Genomic DNA, 19726 nt, shown 5'->3' with positions numbered 1-19726 from the left:
CCCATAAGGAGAGCACTCATGCCCCCACCCAAGGGACCAAAGGCATCCAGGGGAACCTTGCATATCTGAGAAGACTCTAACACAACTGTTGCTGCAGTGCAGACATCCACTCCTGCTGATCCCCGGGTGCTGGCTGCAAGCCGGCAAAGGAGACCTCCATCGGCACCGGGGTCTGGAGAGAAGCTTGTGTCCGCATGCGTCCCCCCTGCGCGCTCCGCTTGCCGTTTCCCGAGCCTGGCAAAGCTTGGCCATTAGCATGAACAGTCGCCTTGCACACATCAGACATATGATTTGGCCTACCACACCGACCACACAAGAACATGGGGAACTTCACCTTCTGCGCTTTCTTCCCCTGCTTCTTGCCAGCCTGTGCAATCCCCCGCTGCGGCTGCTTGCCCTGCGGCGCCGTCCAAACCGGCTGCACAGCGGCAGCCACGGCAGCCAACTTCCGATCCTGGGGGACGATGTCTGCACAGGCCTCCGCTATCTCAGAGACAGTAGGATCACCAGGCAGAGCCACTATGACTTTCCTACAAGCAGCATTGCAATTGCACTTGACAAGGTTCGTAATCGTAACGCTCCTTGCCACAGGATCAGGCACCTGCCTCTCCACGGATGCAATCAGCCTTTCCACAAACGTCATGAAAGGCTCGTCATCCCCCTGGACAATGGTCGGGAACGGCGGCCTTGGAGCAGCCATTTCCAGGGTCTGAACAATCGCAGCCATGCCCAGCGAGTGGCACTGTTCAAGCACAAGGGGATCAAATCCAACCTGCCCTTGAACATTCTCATAAAGCCCTGTTCCCAGCAGCATGTCAGCGACAACCCCACGCCTGGGGTCCTGCGGACCCAGTGCAGCATTCCACGACACCGCGTGGGCCGCCAACCGAGCCCACTTGGTTTCAAAGACACCATACTGCACAGGGTCAAAAAGAGAACGTGCCACACGACGGATATCGTAAGGCGTCAGCCTGTCTGAATCAACCCTCCGGAGAGTCCGCGTAACCTCAGCGGACCCCAAACCATGCTGAGCAACTGCCTCACGGAGCTCCTTCTCCAGCTTATATGAAAGGGGTTCATAGGTGTTATGAGCAACACCCCTGAGCACAGGGAAAACCTGAGGATCCCCTGGCAAAGCCACCGCACCTGAACCTCCCTGGTCCTCAGGCCCAACAGGGGCAAAAGACGAAAGTCGCCTGGGAGCCAGGCCAACACCACTCGGCCCTGGGCCCCCCGCAGCACCGGCAGAGCCAAAGGAGCCCGCCCCGCGACCCTGCAGGTGCCGCGAGGAAACAGGCTCATTCATCTCGTCAGTCTTGGTTTTCGCCTCTCGCCAAATACGTTCGGGATGCCTGGGACGCACGGTCACCTGACAGGCAGGAAGCGTCCACAAATTCGACGAGGAAGTGCCGTGGCCCCAGGCACCCGCCGGCCTCCCGCTGGTCGCGTCAACAGGTGCGCTAAAGGTAAACACCCCAGCGCCCTGTCGTGTTACAGCTCCAGCAGGGGGCGCCCCGGTGGACACAGGTACCATCCCGGCCCGCAAATCCGGCGCGGGCCGGGACGAGACCGGCACGGGGCCCCCGGCCCCCGACACAGGGGAGGGACGAGACGCCGAGACAGACGCAGCCCGCGCAGCTGAGTCGCTGCGGGATGGCACTAGGGAGCCCGGCAAGCCCCCTATGAGGGTCCGTCCCAAATCACAAGACCGCCCAGCCGGTACCGCCCCCACCGAGCAGAGAGAGGTGGGCTGCCCGCCCACCGGAGCGGGACCGGACAGAACGCCGACCGACGCCCCGCCCCCGGCTGCGTCCACCGACTGCCCACCCTCAGCGGGCTGCGCCGGCCCAGGGGCGGGTGACATCCCGCCCCCGGGTGCTTCCACTGACTGTGCATGCCCAGCAGGCTGCGCAGGACCAGGGACGGGCGAAGTCACCCCCCCCGCCGATGAGCCCGGCCCGGAGGTGGGCGACCCCGCCCCCGCCATGTCCAGGGGGAACTTCGTGGAAACACCGCAATTCGGACACCAGGTCGTCACCGAACCAGACTCAAGCCGAAGCGGAGGCTGGCCCTCAAGAACCGGAAAGGCACAAAGAAAAGGCAACCTGTCCCCCACCCCACCGCCCACGCCGGGCGAAGCAGGACGAGGACGGCCCGCCGAATCCACAGAGCCCACAGAAATCCACGGGGCTCCGCCCCCCAGCACACCGTCCGGAGGTGGGGAGGGGGACTCCACATCGGACAAAAATTCAAACTCCCCCTCCTCCACGTCCGAGGCAGAAGAGCTTCCCTGGGAACTCCGAGGGGTACAAGAGCCAGACCCCTCCCAAAGCTCCACACATCTCTTCCACTGCACCAGCAGCGGTCCCGCATCTAGAGTGCAATCATCAAAAAGGGCTTCCATGAGGCGGGTCCCCACACGAGACCACTCCTCCCTGGAGAACACCCTCTCAGGACCCGAAAGAAACCCTCGCTCCCGGGCCCACAGAAACAATCTCTCAAAGTCATCCCAGGAAACAGAAATCTGTTTCCACTCCAGGACCCCCCTCCAAAGATCCAAAAGGAGGAGATCCTCCTCAAAACCCACAGCGCTCGCCATTACCCCGAGAACCGCAGGCAAAGCACCAAAGGGGGGGGGGGGGGGAAAACCTCACCGCAATCTGCTGCAATACACACGTCGGGGTCACCAGATGTCGCTATAGGACACAAAAGAACACACGCTCACACCGTTCTCAAGGTGAAAGAGAAAAAAGGGCCATTTATTTTCTGACTCCAACATTTATAGTTTTCCAAAAGTGACAGTGGATTGGAGGGTGACAGTGGCACCTCTCCAATGCCACTGGTTAAACCAACAGTCCATCAACTCTCTCCTCCTCCATAAAGGAATGCAAAACAATAAGTTATTTACAGAAAGTGTGTGAGAAAATTCACTACAAGAATGTCAACATCAGAAGGCTTAGAAAATCTTAAAAACCCAGGGTGACAACGATCCATCCTTACAAACTTGTTTTGTGATTGTTCGCGATCTCAGAGTGCAAAAGAACCGACATGGTACAAGGGGGTTTGCAGGGATAATCCAAACCAATGCACCTCTTTTGAAATAACCACAGCAAAACTGTGTTGGGGAGGAAGCAGGGCAAAAAGGAAAAAATAAGGGAAAAGAGGGAGGGAATGAATGGGTATAGAGATACCAAACGTAGAATGGCGAAGTCCTTCGATGTCCAGCCAATGGAGTTCACCAGGTCACGTCCGGGCAGATCTCAGCGGTGCAGTCCATCTGGACTCTAGTTATACTCTCTTTTGATGGGGGAAGGGGAATAGATCTTGAAACCGAATCAAAGGTAGTCTATTGTATCTTTGGGGGAAAGAATGGTATTTAGAGAAGGGTACACACAGTCCATGTTCTCAGCAGTGGGCGAGAGCCATTGTCTTTGTGGTCCAATGCTCACACCTGCAACATCCATCTCGCTTTGGTCAGCTTGCCTCCCCCACACACCTCCCCCAGGTTGGGGGTCTCAGTCCCAGTCCTTGGAAAGTGTGAGAGGGGCCCTTCTCACAGAGGGATTTCATGTCTCGGTTTTTCTCTGGTGAAGAGGCTTCTTACATCTCAGTTTGTCTGTCACAGTGATTGCAAAGGAGCGAGAGGGGTCTTCTTTGGAGGACCACCCAAAACTCGAGAGAAGTCCAGCCAGAGGTGGGGGAAGAATCCCAGAGCTATTGTTGCAAAAAGGGCAGAATGTCCTTCTCTTCTTTTCATGGAGCTCAGTGTAGCATACAGTAAACACATCTGTGAAACAATAGCTTAGCAATGCTCTCAGGTCTCAGGGCCCGTAGCATGGAACTTTCTCCTACAGGGCCAGAGATTTAAGACAGGGGGTCTTTTCTTCAGTGGTCCCCAATGACAATCGTGAGGCAGATGAGGGAAATTTCGGACAGTCTCACACCCAGTTGCTCCAGTTGTGTCCTTAGTCCCCTTAGCATGGTTCCAGTACCTTCCAGTTGATCCCAGTTGCTCCCAATGTGCCACATTTTCCTCCCAACATGGGCCCAGTAGCTTCCAGTACCCCCCAGTCAGGATCCATTCTCACCTGCTGTAATCCCAGTGGCTCCCAGGATGATCCCAGTTGTACTCAGTCCCCTCCCCCCAGTGTGGTTCCAGTCACTCCCAGTATGACCCCAGTCATTCCCAGATCCTCCCAGTATGATTCCAGTCATGCCCAGAGTGACCCCTTGTCACTCCCAGTGTGGGCCCAGTTGCTCCCAGTCACCTCCAGCATGGTTCCAGTCACAGCCAGCACCTTTCCAGTCACTCCCAGTCTGGTTCCAGCAGGATCCCAGTCATTCTCAGATACTCCTAATACTTTTCAAGGCACTCCCAGTATGATCCCACTCAGTTCCAGTATGACTCCAGCATGGGCACAGCTGCTCCCATTATCATCCAGTGTGGTTCCAGTTGCTCCCATTTACCCCAACTGTGGTTTCAATCACTCCCAGCGTATTCCAGTTCCTCCCAGCAGGTTCCCAGTCAGTCCCAGTTGTCCTCAGTTGCTTCCAGCCTGATCCCAGTTGCTCACAGCCACTCCCAGTCACCCTCAGTGCAGTCCCAGTTGCTCCAAGTATGACCCAGTATGATCCCAGTTGCCCCCAGCCTGGTTCCAGTTGCCCCCTGATCCTCCCAGTGATAACAGTTGGAGCCTGTTGTCCCTTCTGTAGTCCCAGTCACTCCACAGATGATCCCAGTCCCTCCCAGCATGGTCCCAGTCATGCCCCCAGTGTAGACTCAGTCTCTTCCACTCACTCCCAGTTGCCCCCAGCATGGGGTCCCAGTTCTCCCCAGCATGGTCCCTGCTGTTCCCAGTGTGTTCCCAGTCATCCCCAGTATGGTTACAGACACTCCCAGTACATCCCAGTTGCCCTCAGCATGTCCGTGGTCATTCCCAGACACTCCCAGTGGTCCCAGTAAGGTGCTTGTTATCCCAGGATGATCTCAGTCATGCCCAGTATATCCCAGTTGCCTCCAGCACACATCCAGTCATTCCCAGTCCCTCCAGTTTGCTTGCAGCATGATCCCAGTTTCTCTCAGTTGCTCCCAGTAGCCCAAAGTGTGATCCCAGTTGCTCCCTTTCTACACCAATATGAGCCCAGTAACCTCCAGTATGATCCTTGTCACATGCCAGCACTCCCAGAATGGTCCCAGTATAATCCCAGTAACTTCCAATCACTCCCAGTATGGTCCCAGTTGCCTCCAGCTAGATCAACCCAGTCAGTCCCAGTATGATGCCATTTGCTCCCAGCGTGCTCCCAGTTGCTCCCAGTCCCCCCCAGTACAGGGATGATGTGCATGGTGTGTTCCCAGTCACTCTCAGACATTCTCATCATTAGCCCAGTCCCTCCCAGCATGATCCAGAGATGATCCCAGTGTGCTCCCAGTCACTGCCAGTGTGAACCAGTTGTGCCCCACATGGTTCCAGTTGCTCCCTTTCAGCCTCACTTTTGTTCCAGTCACCCCCAGTCTCACCCAGTTCCTTCCGGCATATTCCAGGTCAGTCCCAGTTCCTTCCAGCCTGATCCCATTTGCTCCCAGCCACTCCCAGTCAGCCTCAGTGTAGCTGCACTCACTGCCAGTATGATCCCAGTCACTTCCAGCATGATCCCAGTTCATCCCAGTATAAGCCCAGTTGCTTCCAATCATGCCCAGCATGCACCCAGTGACTCCCAGTTCCTTCCAGCATGATGCCAGTTGCTCACAGCTGCTCCTGGTCACCCTCTGAATGATCCCACTCACTCCCAGTATATCCCATTTGCCCCCAGCATGGTCTCAATTGCCCCCTGCAGCCTCCCACTCACTCCCAGTATGATCCCAGTACAGCCCAGTCCCTCCCAGACGCCACTCCTGGGATCCCCCACCCCTCTCTGCATTCCCCCCTCCCAGATCTCCCGAGAGGAGCCCCAAGGGCTGGCAGTGCCCAGCCAGGGTCCCCAGCAAGGCCCAGTTTGGATGTGCAGCCCCCAGCTTGCCCAGTTTGCCTCTCCTTTGGCCCGGGCCGGGTTCCCCCCGCCCGCAGCGGCTGGGAGCAGCCGAGAGCCCCGCGCTGCCCATCCCAACCTATCCCGGCTCCATCCCCGCTCCTGCCGCGGGCTGCGAGGGCTGCGGGAACGGGCACCGAGGGTGTGGCTGCTGCTGGGGGAGGAGGAGGAGGGAGGGAAGGGCAGGGATGAAGGAGGAGAGCCAGAAGGGATGGAAGTAGGGGAAGGAGGTGGGCTTAGGGAGGAGGAGGAGGAGGAGGAGGGATGGAAGAGGAGGAGCAGGAGGAAGAGGAGGGACAAAGAAGGATCAGGGAAAGAAGAAGGAACCAAGAAGTTGAGCCCTCCCTGAATTTGCAGCCCTGACCTGTGGGATCATCACCCCCCCCATCCCGCAGGTGCCCTGGGAAGGGGAGCTCTGCCCGGATACCCTGGGGGGTCCCTGGGTTGGGTTTTTTTGGGGGGATGTTTGGAGAACGAAGAACTCCAAAGCTGAGCAGAAAAGGCCCCTTGGGGGGACACTGGGGGGTCCCGGTGGCGGCTGCTGGCAGAGGCAGCCTGGAGGAGCAGAGCCCTGTGTCCCCCAGGAACCCAAAGTGGGGAGCCCAGAGAGGGGGGAGCGCCGCCATTGGGGGGACCCTCAAGAGCCTGGAGAGGGGCAGGGGGGACTCCTTGGAGCCCCTGCACCCCAAAGCAGAGAATAAAGGGAGAAGGGACACTGGGACCACAAGACCCCCAGCATCCCTAAGTGGGGAGATGGAAAAGGGGAACTTTTTGGATTGCTGGGACTCCCAGCAGCCTGGAAAGGGTGGGGACTGGGTAGACAGGGGACCCCCAATACATCTGACCCCCAGCAGCTGGGACAGGGAGAACCCCAAATGCCAAATGGGAGAGACCAGAGACAGGGAACTGCTGGGAGGCATTTTCAGGGCTGAATCTTGGTGTTTGGGAGGTTTTTATGGACCCCAGATGGCTGGTGACTTGTAGAGATGGACTTGGGCAGGGGGAACCCCCTAACCCAATGTGCTAATGCATTGAATTTTTCCTAAACCAGGACTTCCCATTCCCAAATCTTGACTCAATGGAGGAGGAGGCTGCAAGGAAGATGCTCCATGAGCCCCAGGCAGGTGAGGAGGAAGTCAGTGGCCCTTTCCCCCTCTCTCCTGCTCTATCTCCCAGCCCAGCACAGCCCCCGGCTGCAGGACAACCCTGCTGCCAACCCCGTCCTGCCGGGGATGCACTGGGGGGATCTCCTTCCCCTTCCCTGTGGCACAGAGGCCAATCCCATCCTCTCCTTGGCCTTCCTCCCCCAGGGAAGAAGCTGAGGATGGAGACCAGGGAGGACAAATCTCTGTAGCAGAACCTCATGGAAGAGGCTGTTTTGAGTGGCCCCATGGCACAGGAATCCAACAGGGAGGAAATGCCCCAGAGATCCCACAGGAGGAGGGGCTCAAAACCCAGCCCAGGGTGCTCTGAGGAGGAAAGACCCACCCTGAGCCAGGAAGGTGGACAGAGCTTCAGCCACAGCTCAGAGCTGGTGGCCCATGAGCAACTTCATGATGGTGAGAAGCCCCACAAGTGCTTGGAGTGTGGGAAGAGCTTCAGGAAGAGCAGCACCCTGATCAGCCACCAGATGATCCACACTGGGGAATGGCCCTACGAGTGTGGGGAGTGTGGGAAGGGCTTCAGCTGCAGCTCTGCCCTCATCATCCACCAACGCATCCACACTGGGGAGAGGCCCTACGAGTGTCCCCAGTGTGGGAAGAGGTTTCAGACCAGCTCCAGTCTCCTCCTGCATGAGCGCATTCACACGGATGAGAGGCCCTTCCGCTGCCCTGACTGTGGGAAGGGCTTCAAGCGCAACTCCACCCTCATCACCCACCAGCAGATCCACAGCGAGGAGAGGCCCTACGAGTGTCTGGAATGTGGGAAGAACTTCGGCTGCAGCTCCAGCCTGATCCACCACCAGAGAATCCACACTGGGGAAAGGCCATACAAGTGTGGGGAATATGGGATGACCTTCAGTCAGAGGTCCCAGCTGATCATCCACCAAATGATCCACATGGGGGATAGGCCCTACGAGTGTCCTGAGTATCAGAAGAGGTTTCAGACCAGCTCCCATCTCCTCAAGCACCAGTGGATTCACTCAGAGGAGAGGCCCTTCCGCTGCCCCGACTGTGGGAAGGGCTTCAAGCAAAACTCCAACCTCGTCACCCACCAGAGCATCCATACCAGGGAGAGGCCCTACGAGTGTCCTCAGTGTGGGAAGAGCTTCACCCAGAGCTCTCACTTGACCAAATACCAACAGAGGCACTGGTAAGGGAAGCCCTGCAAATGCCCCAAGTGCCAAAGAGCTTCGTGCACCGCTCCAGCTTCATCCCCCTTGGGAGGATCCATGTTGGGCAGAGCCTTGGTGACCCACATTCCCTGTGATCTGTGTTGGGAAGACACCTGGCTGCTTATCTTTTTGGTTTGGCCCCAATTTCTTCTTGATTTTTCTTTATCATTTAAAACCACCTGAAATAGGACAAAAAAAAAAAAAAGAAATTTATCAAAGAAGTCCAAAGTTCCATCAGTTAACAGTTATTTGAGCTGGAATGTATGGTTTTGGGACATATTCTGGAAGATTTGGGGGTTCTTGGGGGATTTCAGGAAGTGTTCTGCATAACTCTGCACTCCAAAAGTGAAGATGGTTTGACCTGTCACCTCAAAATGACTCAGTCCCACTGAAAACAAGTCAATCTGACCCTCAAGGGGCTCAATCCCACTTCAAATTGCCTGAATCCCAGCTCAAAAAAACTCAGTCCCATGCCAAAATTACTGAATTCCACAGCCTCCAGGGTGAGATGGAGTTGGATAGAGATTGGGAGAAGTGGGATCCAAATTTGAGGCTGTGGGACAAGGATTGTGGAGGGCTGGGTGTGTGGGATGTATTTTGATAGTAAATAAAACTTTCAGAACTATTGGTTTCTGTCTCATTCATTTTCCATCCAGTTCTGGTTTGTTTTTCAGAGCGCCACCTTCTCAGCTGATTGTGTTTGTGTTCTCCTTTCTCTCCTGCCTCTCTTTGCCTGCTCTGTTTCTCTCTGTGTCTCCCTTGACCCAGGGCAGCTCCCACCAAAGACCCTGCCCTGATTTAATTCCCAATCCATGAGCTACAACAACCATGGGTGAAGTTATGAAGGCTGGCAGTGAAATGTCACTGTAGGATCTTGCTCCACTTGGCTTTTTGCTCCTTCTTGAGAGCTTTGCTTTCCAGGGCAGGAACATCTTTTCCTGGCTGGGAACTGGAATTCCAGCCCCTGGCAGTGTGTGCCATGGATCCCAGAGGGGCATTCCCGAGGCTGCCAGGGTGCTGCTCCTGCCGTGCCTCCCAAGGAGCTGTGCAGGGCCAGGGGACAAGGGCCAGCAGCTCTGTTGGTTCTGCAGTGCCACAAGGGCCCCTGGTTCCATGAGTTTCCCTACTGCCAACAGCGGTTCCTTGGTTCCCATGATGCCCTGCTGTGTCACCATGGATATTTGGTGCCATGAAGTTCTTCAGTGTCACAATGGCCTCCTTGGATGGGCAGTGTCACCATGGACCATTGGCTCCATGCAGCCCCGCTGGGTCACCATGGACTCCTTGGTTCCATGAGGCTCTGGGGGTGTCTCCATGGTCTCCTTGGATCCACAGTGTCACAATGGACCACTGGATCCACATGGCCCTGCTGTGTCACCATGGCCCCTTGGTTCCATGGCACCCCAGGGTCACACTTGACTCCTTGCTTCCACATAACTCACTCAGTGTCAAAATGGCCCCTTCGTTCCATGAGGAACACAAAAGTTTTGTAGAAACATTGAGCAAATCCTGCTTAACACACCTGGGAACATCTGTTTGCATTCCAAAGAGAGGTTAAAGGTGAGGATGGCACCAGCAGCTTCCATCTGCAACAGAGATCCTGGGAAAGGACAGGGACAGAGAATTCAGCTGCAAGACTCAGAGAATTCTGCTCCCAGAGATCATTTCTGCTCACACTGTCCCTTGGAGAAAGGTGACACCATTCCAGGCAGCCTGGACTGAGCAGGTGGCTCCTGAGTGGGGTTTGTTGTTCAGGAAACCTGCTCAGGCTTTTCCACTTTTTCCTCACCAACAGGAAAACTTCTCCTGGGCCTGTGTGCAGGCAGAGCCCTGAGGAGAGCAGGTGGCACACGGTGCAATGGGCTGGGACATGGAGCAGAAGAGCTCAGGGACAAGGTTCTGCTGCAGGGCACAGGGATGTCAGTGCCAGGTGGGCCATGTCAGACATGGTGAGGCTGGGGGTGAGGAGCAGCTTGTCCAAACAGGGTCAGCCCTCAAGGGGCTCATTCTTCTTTGTGCCCAGACTTCCTAAGGAGACATTCAGCATCAAGTTCACCTGGGGAATGCTTCTATCAGCTCTTCCCGGATTTGGAAAATAAAAAAATACACAGTTGAATAAAGAAGAAAAGTCATGAGGTGCACTTGAAATTTCCTCCTTACAAGAATCCCAAACTCATTCCAATCAGCTGCACAAGCCCTGGACACTTGAAGACCACTGAAGGAAGACAAAGAGTCTTCAACAGTTTTCTGTATTTTAATGATCCCCACAGTGGATTTGGGCTGAGTCCAGGACCCTCAGGCACTGAGAGAAGGCTGAAGAAGCTGCTCAAGGAGTCACAAGCAAAACTCCAAGTCCCTTGGAGCATCACTGGGCCCCACTGAGGGCAGGGAGTGCCAAAGGCTCCCCAGGGACTGCAGAGAGCAGATCCTTGAGGCCAGGATTGCAGGGAGCCCAAGGCTCTGAGCAGGGAACTGCAATGCTGAGCAAGGCCTGGGCTGCCTGGGGGAAGCAGAAAGGCCAAGCCCTGAGCCCAGCCTGGGACAGCAGGGCCTGTCCCTCACGGCTGCCTCGGGGCTGTTTGTGGGGCAGTGGGATGTGAGGGGCAGCAAGGACAAATGTCATAAACCTGTGTGACACTGCAGACCCTCATGGAACCAAGGGGCCAGTGGGACACTGTGGGGCCTCATGGAAACAAGAGGCCATTGTGAGGCTGCAGGGCTGGAACACCCCAGAACACTAAAATGCTGGGGGTAACTAAAGGTTCCTCTCCTTGAGTTTGGTGCACAGGAGAAACACCAACCAGATATTCTCAACATGGACAGATGTAAAGAATATTCTTCTTTTTAGAAAGGGACCCACAAGGATCATCAAGTCCAGCTCTGAAGTGAACAGCCCACACAGGGATTGAACCCACAACCTCGGTGATACCAGCACCATGCTCTGAGCAACTGAGCTAGGAGGTCAAAATGACACAAAATTTTACTGGCAAAATATAGACAATCAAGGAACTTTTGCAAAGGGTTTAATACAACATCCACTTCAACAGAAAACGCTTATCGTAGTATTAACTTCATAAACTTAGCCCATTTAACCTAAAAACCTTTAACCCTTAACATGTGAAGTTACCCAAAAATGTGCCAGGTAAGTAGGATTAGAAGGAGAAGAAATAGGGAACAGGAAGACAGAAGATCCATACAAAGACACACACATGGGTACCAACAGCTCAGGTTCCAGCACCACCAACAGAGGAACCCCAGCAGAAGGCAGGACCCACACCCTGGGCTGGCCTCGTGCTCCAGCTTTTAACCCCCTGGGCCTTCATGGCCCCACCCCTGGGGGTGCTTGTCCAATCAGATTCATGGTAGCACCAGCTGCTGCTGTGTGATTGATTGACAGCTGGGCCAATCAGAGCTGGGTTAGCACCGCCCCTGCTGTGTGATTGACAGTTCTGCCAGACTGTGGGATCTCAGCACATCGTTCCCGATGTCCAGAGATGCCAGGAGAACCCTTGGGGGTCTCGAAAATCCTGGAATGTTGCCAAGAGTGTTTGGTGGCTTGATTTTGATCCATCCACAGAAGTAACAAGAGTTTGAAGACAAGAGAATCACTTTAGAGTAAAAGGTGTAAAAGAGACACATTTAGAGGGTGAAATGTAAACTTTAAGGTTTTTGGTACAGGGGGGTTATAGAGACAAGATGGAGGGATCAGGGCGTGTCTCGTCCTTCTTCTTTCTTCTTCTTGTCCTCCATCTCCTGTGATGATGTTGGCACTTGGAGATTGGTTTATGGTGAAGGTGCACTTCCTAACATGGGTGAAAAGCATTGGGAAATAAAGGTAAATATTGTGTACGTAGATTTTAGTATAAAAAGACATGACCGCCCCGTGGGTGGTCAGAGAGTGCCTGTGACTGCTTGCAGATCAGACCTCTGTTGGGCAGACAGAAAATTTTGTAGATAAGAAATAATAAACAACCTGAAGATCGAAAAGCTGAAGAGTCCAGACTCATCTTTTGAATCGCGTGCCACCCAAGAACCACCCTACCCGTGTCGGGGCAGAGACAGACAGCCGGACCCGACACCAGACCAGGGCTGGGGGCGGGGCTCTGTTCCACCACAAACCAAGGCCTGACCCGGCCCTGGCCCCACATGGGCATTCCGAGCATCCCAAGGTGTCTCGGGACATGGATCTCATCCAGCCTCTGACAGCGACCACGGTGACACTACGGAACCTCATGGAGCCATGGGTCACTTGTGACAATGGAGATCCAAGGAAACGATGGTGAGACTGTGGAATCCAGGAATCATGGAATCAAGGAGACCATTGTGAAAATCATGGGCCCTATGGAAGCAAGGATCAATGATCAAACTGTGGTTTGATTGTGATTGATTTAAAATAGAAACAAGGAGCCATTGTTTCACAGTGGGGCTGCGTGGGACCAATGGACCCTTGTGACTCTGTTGGGGCTCATGAAACCAAGAAGCCATTGTGACATTGCCAGAGCTCATGGAATCAAGGATTACACTGTGACAGTGTGGGCACCCATGAAGTGAATGAAACATGGAACAGGTCTGCCTGGTTTGGCCTCCTGGGGGCTGTCTGACAGGTCCCATTGAATTTGACATGTCAAGGGCCATTTCCCATCTGACCATGAAGCACTGGGGCTCTGTGCTTTTATTCCTATGGGAAAGAACTGTCTTTCTTGTCTAGGCACCCATGCCTGAAATTGGGATTCTGTGTCTAAAATTCCCTATATCCAAGGGTTACTCCAAGACAAAATCTGCCCATACAGTCAAGTCTGGCTAGACTTGGCCTCTGGTGACTTCCTCTCATCTGCCCCTGCCCCACTGGAGCTCACTTCTTTCCTTCCTATGGAGACCATTGTGACACTGGGGAGCATTGTGGAACCAAAGGGCCATGGTGACACTGCAGGCCCTTGTGGAACCTGTGACACTGTAGGAACTTGTGGAACCAAGGGGAACATTGTGACCCTGCAGGGTACCATGGATCCAAGGGGCCACTGTGAGCACTGTGGGGCCTCGTGGAACCAAGGACATCACTGTGGCTCTGTTGGGCCACATGGTCCCAAGGGGCCAGTGTGAAGCAGCAGGGCTTTGTGGAACCAAGAGGCCATTGCTGCATTTCAGGGCCTCGCGGAGCCAAAGAGCCGTTGTGATCCTGCAGGGCACTGTGGATCCATGGAGAGCATTGTGGCATTGCAAGGCCCCATGGAATCATGGAGACCATTGTGACACTGTGGGGCCTCATGGAAGGAAGGGGCCATTGTGACACTATGGGAACTTGTGGAACCAAGGGAATCATTGTTGCACTACTGGGCCCCAATGGAACCAAGGGGCCATTGGACATAGCCAGGCTTCATGGAACCAAGGGGCCATCATGACACTGTGGGGCCTTGTAGAACCATGGAGACCATTAAGATCCTTAAGGATTTGTGTAATCAAGGGGCCATTATGACACCTGAGGGCCTCATGGAAGCAAGGAGCCATTGTGACACTGCAGGGCCCTGTGGAACCAAGGGAACATGAAACAGGTGTGGCTGCCTTGGCCTCCCAGGGGTCACCGGACAGGTCTGGCTGACCTTGGAATGTGGAAGGCCACTCCCATCTGCCCCTGAAACACTGGGGCTCTGGGCTCTTCTTTTTATGGAAAAGAACTGTCCATTTTTACCAGGCGTCCATAGCCAAAATTAGGATTCCACCTCCAAATTTCTGTGTATCCAAGGGTTACTGCCAGACAAAAGCTGCCAGGACAGACAAGTCTGGCTGGTCTTTGATTCCTGAGTGCCAGCACTCACCTCTTTTCCAAACACTGGCAAGGGCTCTGTGCTTTTCTTTGTATGGCAGACAAACATCCCTCTTCTCCAGGAACAAATGTTTTAAATTAGGATTCCACATTCATAATTTCAAATATCCAAGGGTTGCTCCAAGCAAACCAGCCAGGACAGACAGGTCAGGCTTGCCTTGGCCTCTGGTGGTTGCTGTTCATCAGCTCCTGAAACATGGGGGCTCCGTGGTTTCCTTCCTATGGAGACCAATGTGACACTTGGGAGCCTTGTGAAATGCAGGGGCCATTGTGGCACTGCAGAGCACCATGGATCCAAGGGACCATTGTGACACTGTGGGGCCCCGTGGAACCAAGGACATCATTGTGGCTCTGTCAGGCCACATGGTCCCAAAGGGCCAGAGCAAAGCAGCAATGTGGGAGTTAGCCCAGCTGTAACTCAGAGTCAGACAGATTTTACCCCAAAAGAATTGGGCATGAGTTTCAAGCCCTGGGTATCATTTGTTTAACATAGGGTGAGCTTGAGTGTTCCTCCATAAGCCTTTAGTGCTGTTATGCTAACTTGTCCAAGTTCTCCTCCCCTACTGGTTACTTGTTTCCCCTATATGGTTATTGTTCTAGAGTGTTCTACCCCCAAGTGTCTATGTTGTTGCTTCCCCTTTGTCTCAGGTCTTTGGATCCTGCCCCTCATAGTGTTCTTGATTTCTCCATGTTTATTGTTTTTCACCCTGTTATTAAAGTTCCTTTTAAACAACTCCATCGATCCTGCTCCTTTTCATTTTCCCCACCCTTGCCCTGAAGTCAGGGAACCAGAGAGGTTTGTCACAGCCACCCTCATTGTGACCTTTGGCGCCCGAACAGGGACCATGACACTCAGGGCTCCCTGTGTCAGTCATGTCAGCTGGGGTTGGCTGATGGATAGGCCAGGGCTCCCTGGGATTTTGGATTGTGCCGGGCCAAGCGGATTCATCGTTGCTTCAAGGGACCTTGCCCAGGATTGGCAGGGACAAAAATGGTTTCATCTGCATAGGATTGCAGGTGGGTTTGGGGAAATGAAAGACATTTATTGCCCATTTTGCCACTCTGTTTGTACAATAAGCACCCATGTCCCATTATTGATTAGGGGTGTTCTGGTGGCTCTTCCCCTTAAGGTGGAGAAAGAGAAAACTGGGCAGCCAGATGTCCAAAGTAGAAAGGAGCATATATGGATGCTTTAAGTTAATTCTCACTGATCATGACAAAATATTTTCTAAGAACAAATTAAAATCAATCATGAGGTAGATCATTAAAAATATTCCAGACGCCTCTGCTCATGAAATCCATACCACTGTATTTTGGGACTCAGTGGGAGTTAAACTGTACAACGTTTCAATCAAAAGGGACCCCATTGCACCCTGCATGCCGCCCATCTTCCACACCATCCTTGAGACCCTTCACTAGCAAGCAGTGTGCTGAAAACTCAATCCATTGGTCACTCCTAACTCGGGACCTCCCCTCAAACCTGCCTTTCTCAGACCTTCCACAATGGTCCAAGATGGCAATGGCCAGACTGTCTTGGAGCATCATGCCCTGGAGACTCAAGACGGAAGGAGCCTGAATGTGGCTCGGGAGCCCAACCATCCTCCCTCCATCTTGGCTCCTCCACTTCCTGCTACCACAGCCTTCTCTTCCACCCGGAACGAACCTCCAGACTCCACCCCCATGACTGCGGGTCACGCCCCCACTGTCAATCATCCTCTCCACCCTGGGCCATGCCTCCAGTTAAGGAAGGAGACTGGCAAAAAACCTCGAAACTCCTTGTTGCCCTCGTATTAAAGAAGGGGGCAGAATCCCAGGTATCAACCATTGGTTTACGGGGAAATCAAGGATCTGTGTAGGGCAGCTAAAGACCATAGGAAGGACTTACCTTGTTTTAATGGCCTAATGAGGGCCATGTTTACAGCACATGTCTTAACTCCCTACGATTTAAAATATATTATGACCATGTTGTTGTCACCTACAGAATACACCCTGTGGGAAGGGAGATGGAAGTGTTTACTAAATCAATTAATAGCAGACTATGCTAATAATGAGGCAAGGGCAGAATTGACAATCAACCATCTAGCTGGAGAAGGACAACACAGCCTACCAGATGATCAAGCAGCAGGTATCCCCAGAGAAGTATTGGATGACATCAAAGAGATGGCTTTGAAAGCTTTAATCCAGGTATTGCATGGTAGCACCCCCAATTTGGACTACCTTGGGTGGCTGCAGCTAAAGCTTTAGGGCAATCAGACCATCCTGGGTGCCTGTTGAGTAAGCAAACCAATGCTGCCTCCCTCACATTGAGTGGCTGCTCTCAGACACAGAGACCATCAGACACACCACCTTGCAGAACAGCCATAGAGTTTTTACTCTGGGCACATGGGCATGGCTGTGTAGACTCTGAGGCCATGTGCTGCATGAACCTCTCCAGCCACAGCGAGTCAATCCACAAGAGCATTCAGGTACTGAAGGAAGGGTTCAAGAAGCTTCAAGTGGAAAGCAAAGACTGGTTCAATAAACTCTTCCAATCCAAGGGACTAAAGGGTTGGATGATATCTAGCTAAAACAGGGCTATAATTATCTTAGTGGTTGTTCTTGTATTGTTAATTGTCCCATGTTTATTTGGATGCTTTAAGAAAGTCTTACAAAATTCTTTCAGTTCCGTCTTTGTTGTAAAACAGAAAGGGGGAAGATACCCAACACAGGCTCCTCATGGACTCTTGGAGGAGAGAATTGGAGGCCAGGATGGCACAAAAACCTCTCAGAGACTCAGTGTAGGAAGGAAAATCCTTGAAAGTATCTAAAAGTATTCTTAAATCCATAAAATACCTTAAAAACCTTGAGTATCTCAAGGCATTAATGAGCCCCACTGAGTGTCAGTACAAAGCTCTCCAGGGACTCATTAAAGCAGATAATTGGGGCCATGATTGCACAAACCTCTCACAGAGTCTGTATCAAAAGGGAAACACCGAGTACCTTAAAATAACTCAAGTACCTTGAAGCATTAATGAGCCCCACTGAGTGTTGTTACTGACAAAGCCTCTCCAGGGACTAATTACGGCAGATAATTGGAGGCCATGATTGCACAAACCTCTCAGAGACTCCAAGGCAAAAGCCAGAGCCAAAGTCGTTTGAAAAAGCTGCAGTCCCTGCAGGGAGCATGAAGGAGCCCCCAGGGCCATTGCTGAGCAAGGCTCCCCAGGGACTCCTTGCAGCAGATCCTTGAGGCCACTGGGATGTGGGCTAGGGGGGGATGCTGAGGGCAGCACAAGGGGCTGACAGTGCCCAGCCTGGCTGGGGCTGGGCCAGGAGGCCCCAGGGCCTCAGGACAAGGTGTCTCCTCCCAGCCCTTGCTGGCACAGACCCTGCTGTGCCCCAGGGCACCAAGACTTGGCTTCTCTTTGTCCCCACCTGTCATCACTGCCTGCAGTTCTCTGCTCTGCCTGGGGCCTGGGGACACTTGCTCAGTCGTGTCCCTCTCTGGGACCCATTACAAGTCCAAGAAAGTTTGGAGTTGGATTCTGCCTTGGAGTTCTGCAGAGGTTTCTTCAGCTGCCTCTCAGGGACTGATGTGCAGGGCCTGAGCACAAAGCCCCAGAGGCTGATTAAAGTCCTTGTGCTGTGTCTGTGCTGCTGAGCTGGGCTGGGCTCCTGGCACAGAGGCAGCTCCTGCTCACCAAGAAGAGCTTCAAAAGCACATTTCTCTGGATGAGCAGCTCTTGTGCCAGCCCAGCAGGGCTGGGGCACTGCCTGCAGCCAGCCCGGGCACAGCCCAGAGGCACAGAGAGCTTCAATCAGTCAGGGCTGGGAAGGGGCTGAGAAGTGCCTGGGGCACAATCACTGCCAGCCCTTGGCACAGGAACCTCTGGCTGCAGGACAGTGCAGCTGCAGCTCCTGGAGCCATCTCCTCAAGCTGGAACATGCCAATGCCTGCAGAGCCTGTGAGTACATTCTCTGCTTGTCTCTTGTGCAGGGCAGCCAGGGGTGCCCAGGGCTGTCCTGCAGAGCAGGGTCCTGCAGCCCAGGGCGCTGTGCTGGGGCAGGGACTCTGCTGCCTGCCAGGGACAGCTCTCAGCCAGCCCTGGCAGCTGCTCCCAGCACTGGAGGACAAGATCTGGGTGGCAGGAGACAGCTGGTGAGGCTTGGAAGTGTTCTCCTTGTGTGGGGAGGATGCTGCATTGTTCAGGGCTGCTCCCAGCTCCAGACCAGCCTGGGCACAGCTCCAGAGGGCATTTCCCAAAGAAGGTAAGCCTGGGATTGCTGGAAAGATCAGGAGCTTTCCTGAGAGCGTTTTCAATTTCCTGCTTGAAGATGGATGGGAACATTGGGGTGATGACAAAAAGATCTTTTTTACTTTATACAATTTTCATATATTTGTATCTCTATAAATTACTATTACATAATTTTAAATCTATATTTATTTTTTAAGCCTATTAAACTCTTAATGAACTCTATTACTATTATATACATCTATAATGATAATCCTTTATTAACTTTATTATTTTCCCAACCTTTTTCTTTGGTTTTAAAAAAATAAACGGATTGTCTAAATGCATTCCTGAAATACATATAGTATACAATACATAGAGTATCCTGTATAGTCTTGATATCAGGAAGAGGACCTACAAGAAGAACATTCTGTTTTTTGACCAGAATGTGAGCAGTCATTACAAAGAGTGAAGGCAGAGAAGCCCTTGGACCTACTCCAATGGATTGAGCCAGGGATGTGTAACTGGGGTAAGTGAATCTCCTATTGGATGTTGCTGTTAAATATCCTAATTATTCAACCTTAATAAATTGTTGAAATCAGGCCCTGGGTGTGCCCCATCCCCACTGGGACACCTGAAAGTTTCCAATGAAGGTCTGGTTTTTACTTTACTGTTCTAATACTGTTGCAAGGGAAATTTTTTCTCTTTTGATTTTAAAAAACAAGGGGATGAGAGAAGGAGAACAGAAATTGTAATCCCAGAATGACAGAACATTCTGAATTGAAAGGGACACAGCAGAATCATCAAAGTAATGTTTGAACTTTTACAGGGACTGCAGAACTGTAAATTAAGTTGATCAGTGTCTCTGCTGGGAGCCTCTCAAAGGGCCCTCAGCCACTCCTCAGCCCTGCACAGCAGCAGCATCACCTTTGCAGGGCCCAGCAGGGCTCTCCTGAGCTGCCCTTGCCCAGCTGCACACAGAGCCTGCCCCAGCCAGGGCCCTGCACACAGGCAGGTTTCTGTAGGGCCCCAGCCAGGGCACACAGGCTGGCATGGGCTCTGTGAGCGCTGGCAGGGACAAGGCTCCTCTCAGGAGGGAATGTCCAGGCCCAGGGAGATGCTCAGGGAAGGAGAGGGGGCTGAAGAGAGCAGGGCTGGGGCAGGAGGGCACTGTTGGTGTGTAGGAGGTGCCGGGCACAGCTGGGCACGGGAACACTGTCCTGAGTGCCCGGCTGTCTCTGCCCTGCCCTCTCAGGCACAGCACCACAACATCTGCTCTTGCTTCTGCCCTGCCCTGACATTGGCACTGTTATCTGCTGCTCTCAGGGAGGC

The 19726-nt window shown here is 53.3% G+C and overlaps 1 protein-coding gene across 1 annotated transcript in view; it reads left to right on the top strand.

Moving 5' to 3' along the window:
* The window catches only part of LOC139604076 (uncharacterized), a 1261625-nt gene that overhangs the window by 589186 nt on the left and 652713 nt on the right, over positions 1-19726 (top strand). Inside the window, 1 exon segment of the mRNA XM_071455063.1 lies at positions 7559-8285. Within this exon segment, the coding sequence (XP_071311164.1) occupies positions 7559-8285 (727 nt within the window).

Source organism: Agelaius tricolor, unplaced genomic scaffold, assembly GCF_023055355.1.
Source record: "Agelaius tricolor isolate 1412-34295 unplaced genomic scaffold, bAgeTri1.0.p SCAF_43, whole genome shotgun sequence".
Taxonomy (NCBI): Eukaryota; Metazoa; Chordata; class Aves; order Passeriformes; family Icteridae; genus Agelaius; species Agelaius tricolor.
This window is presented reverse-complemented; position numbering and strand designations above follow the sequence as displayed.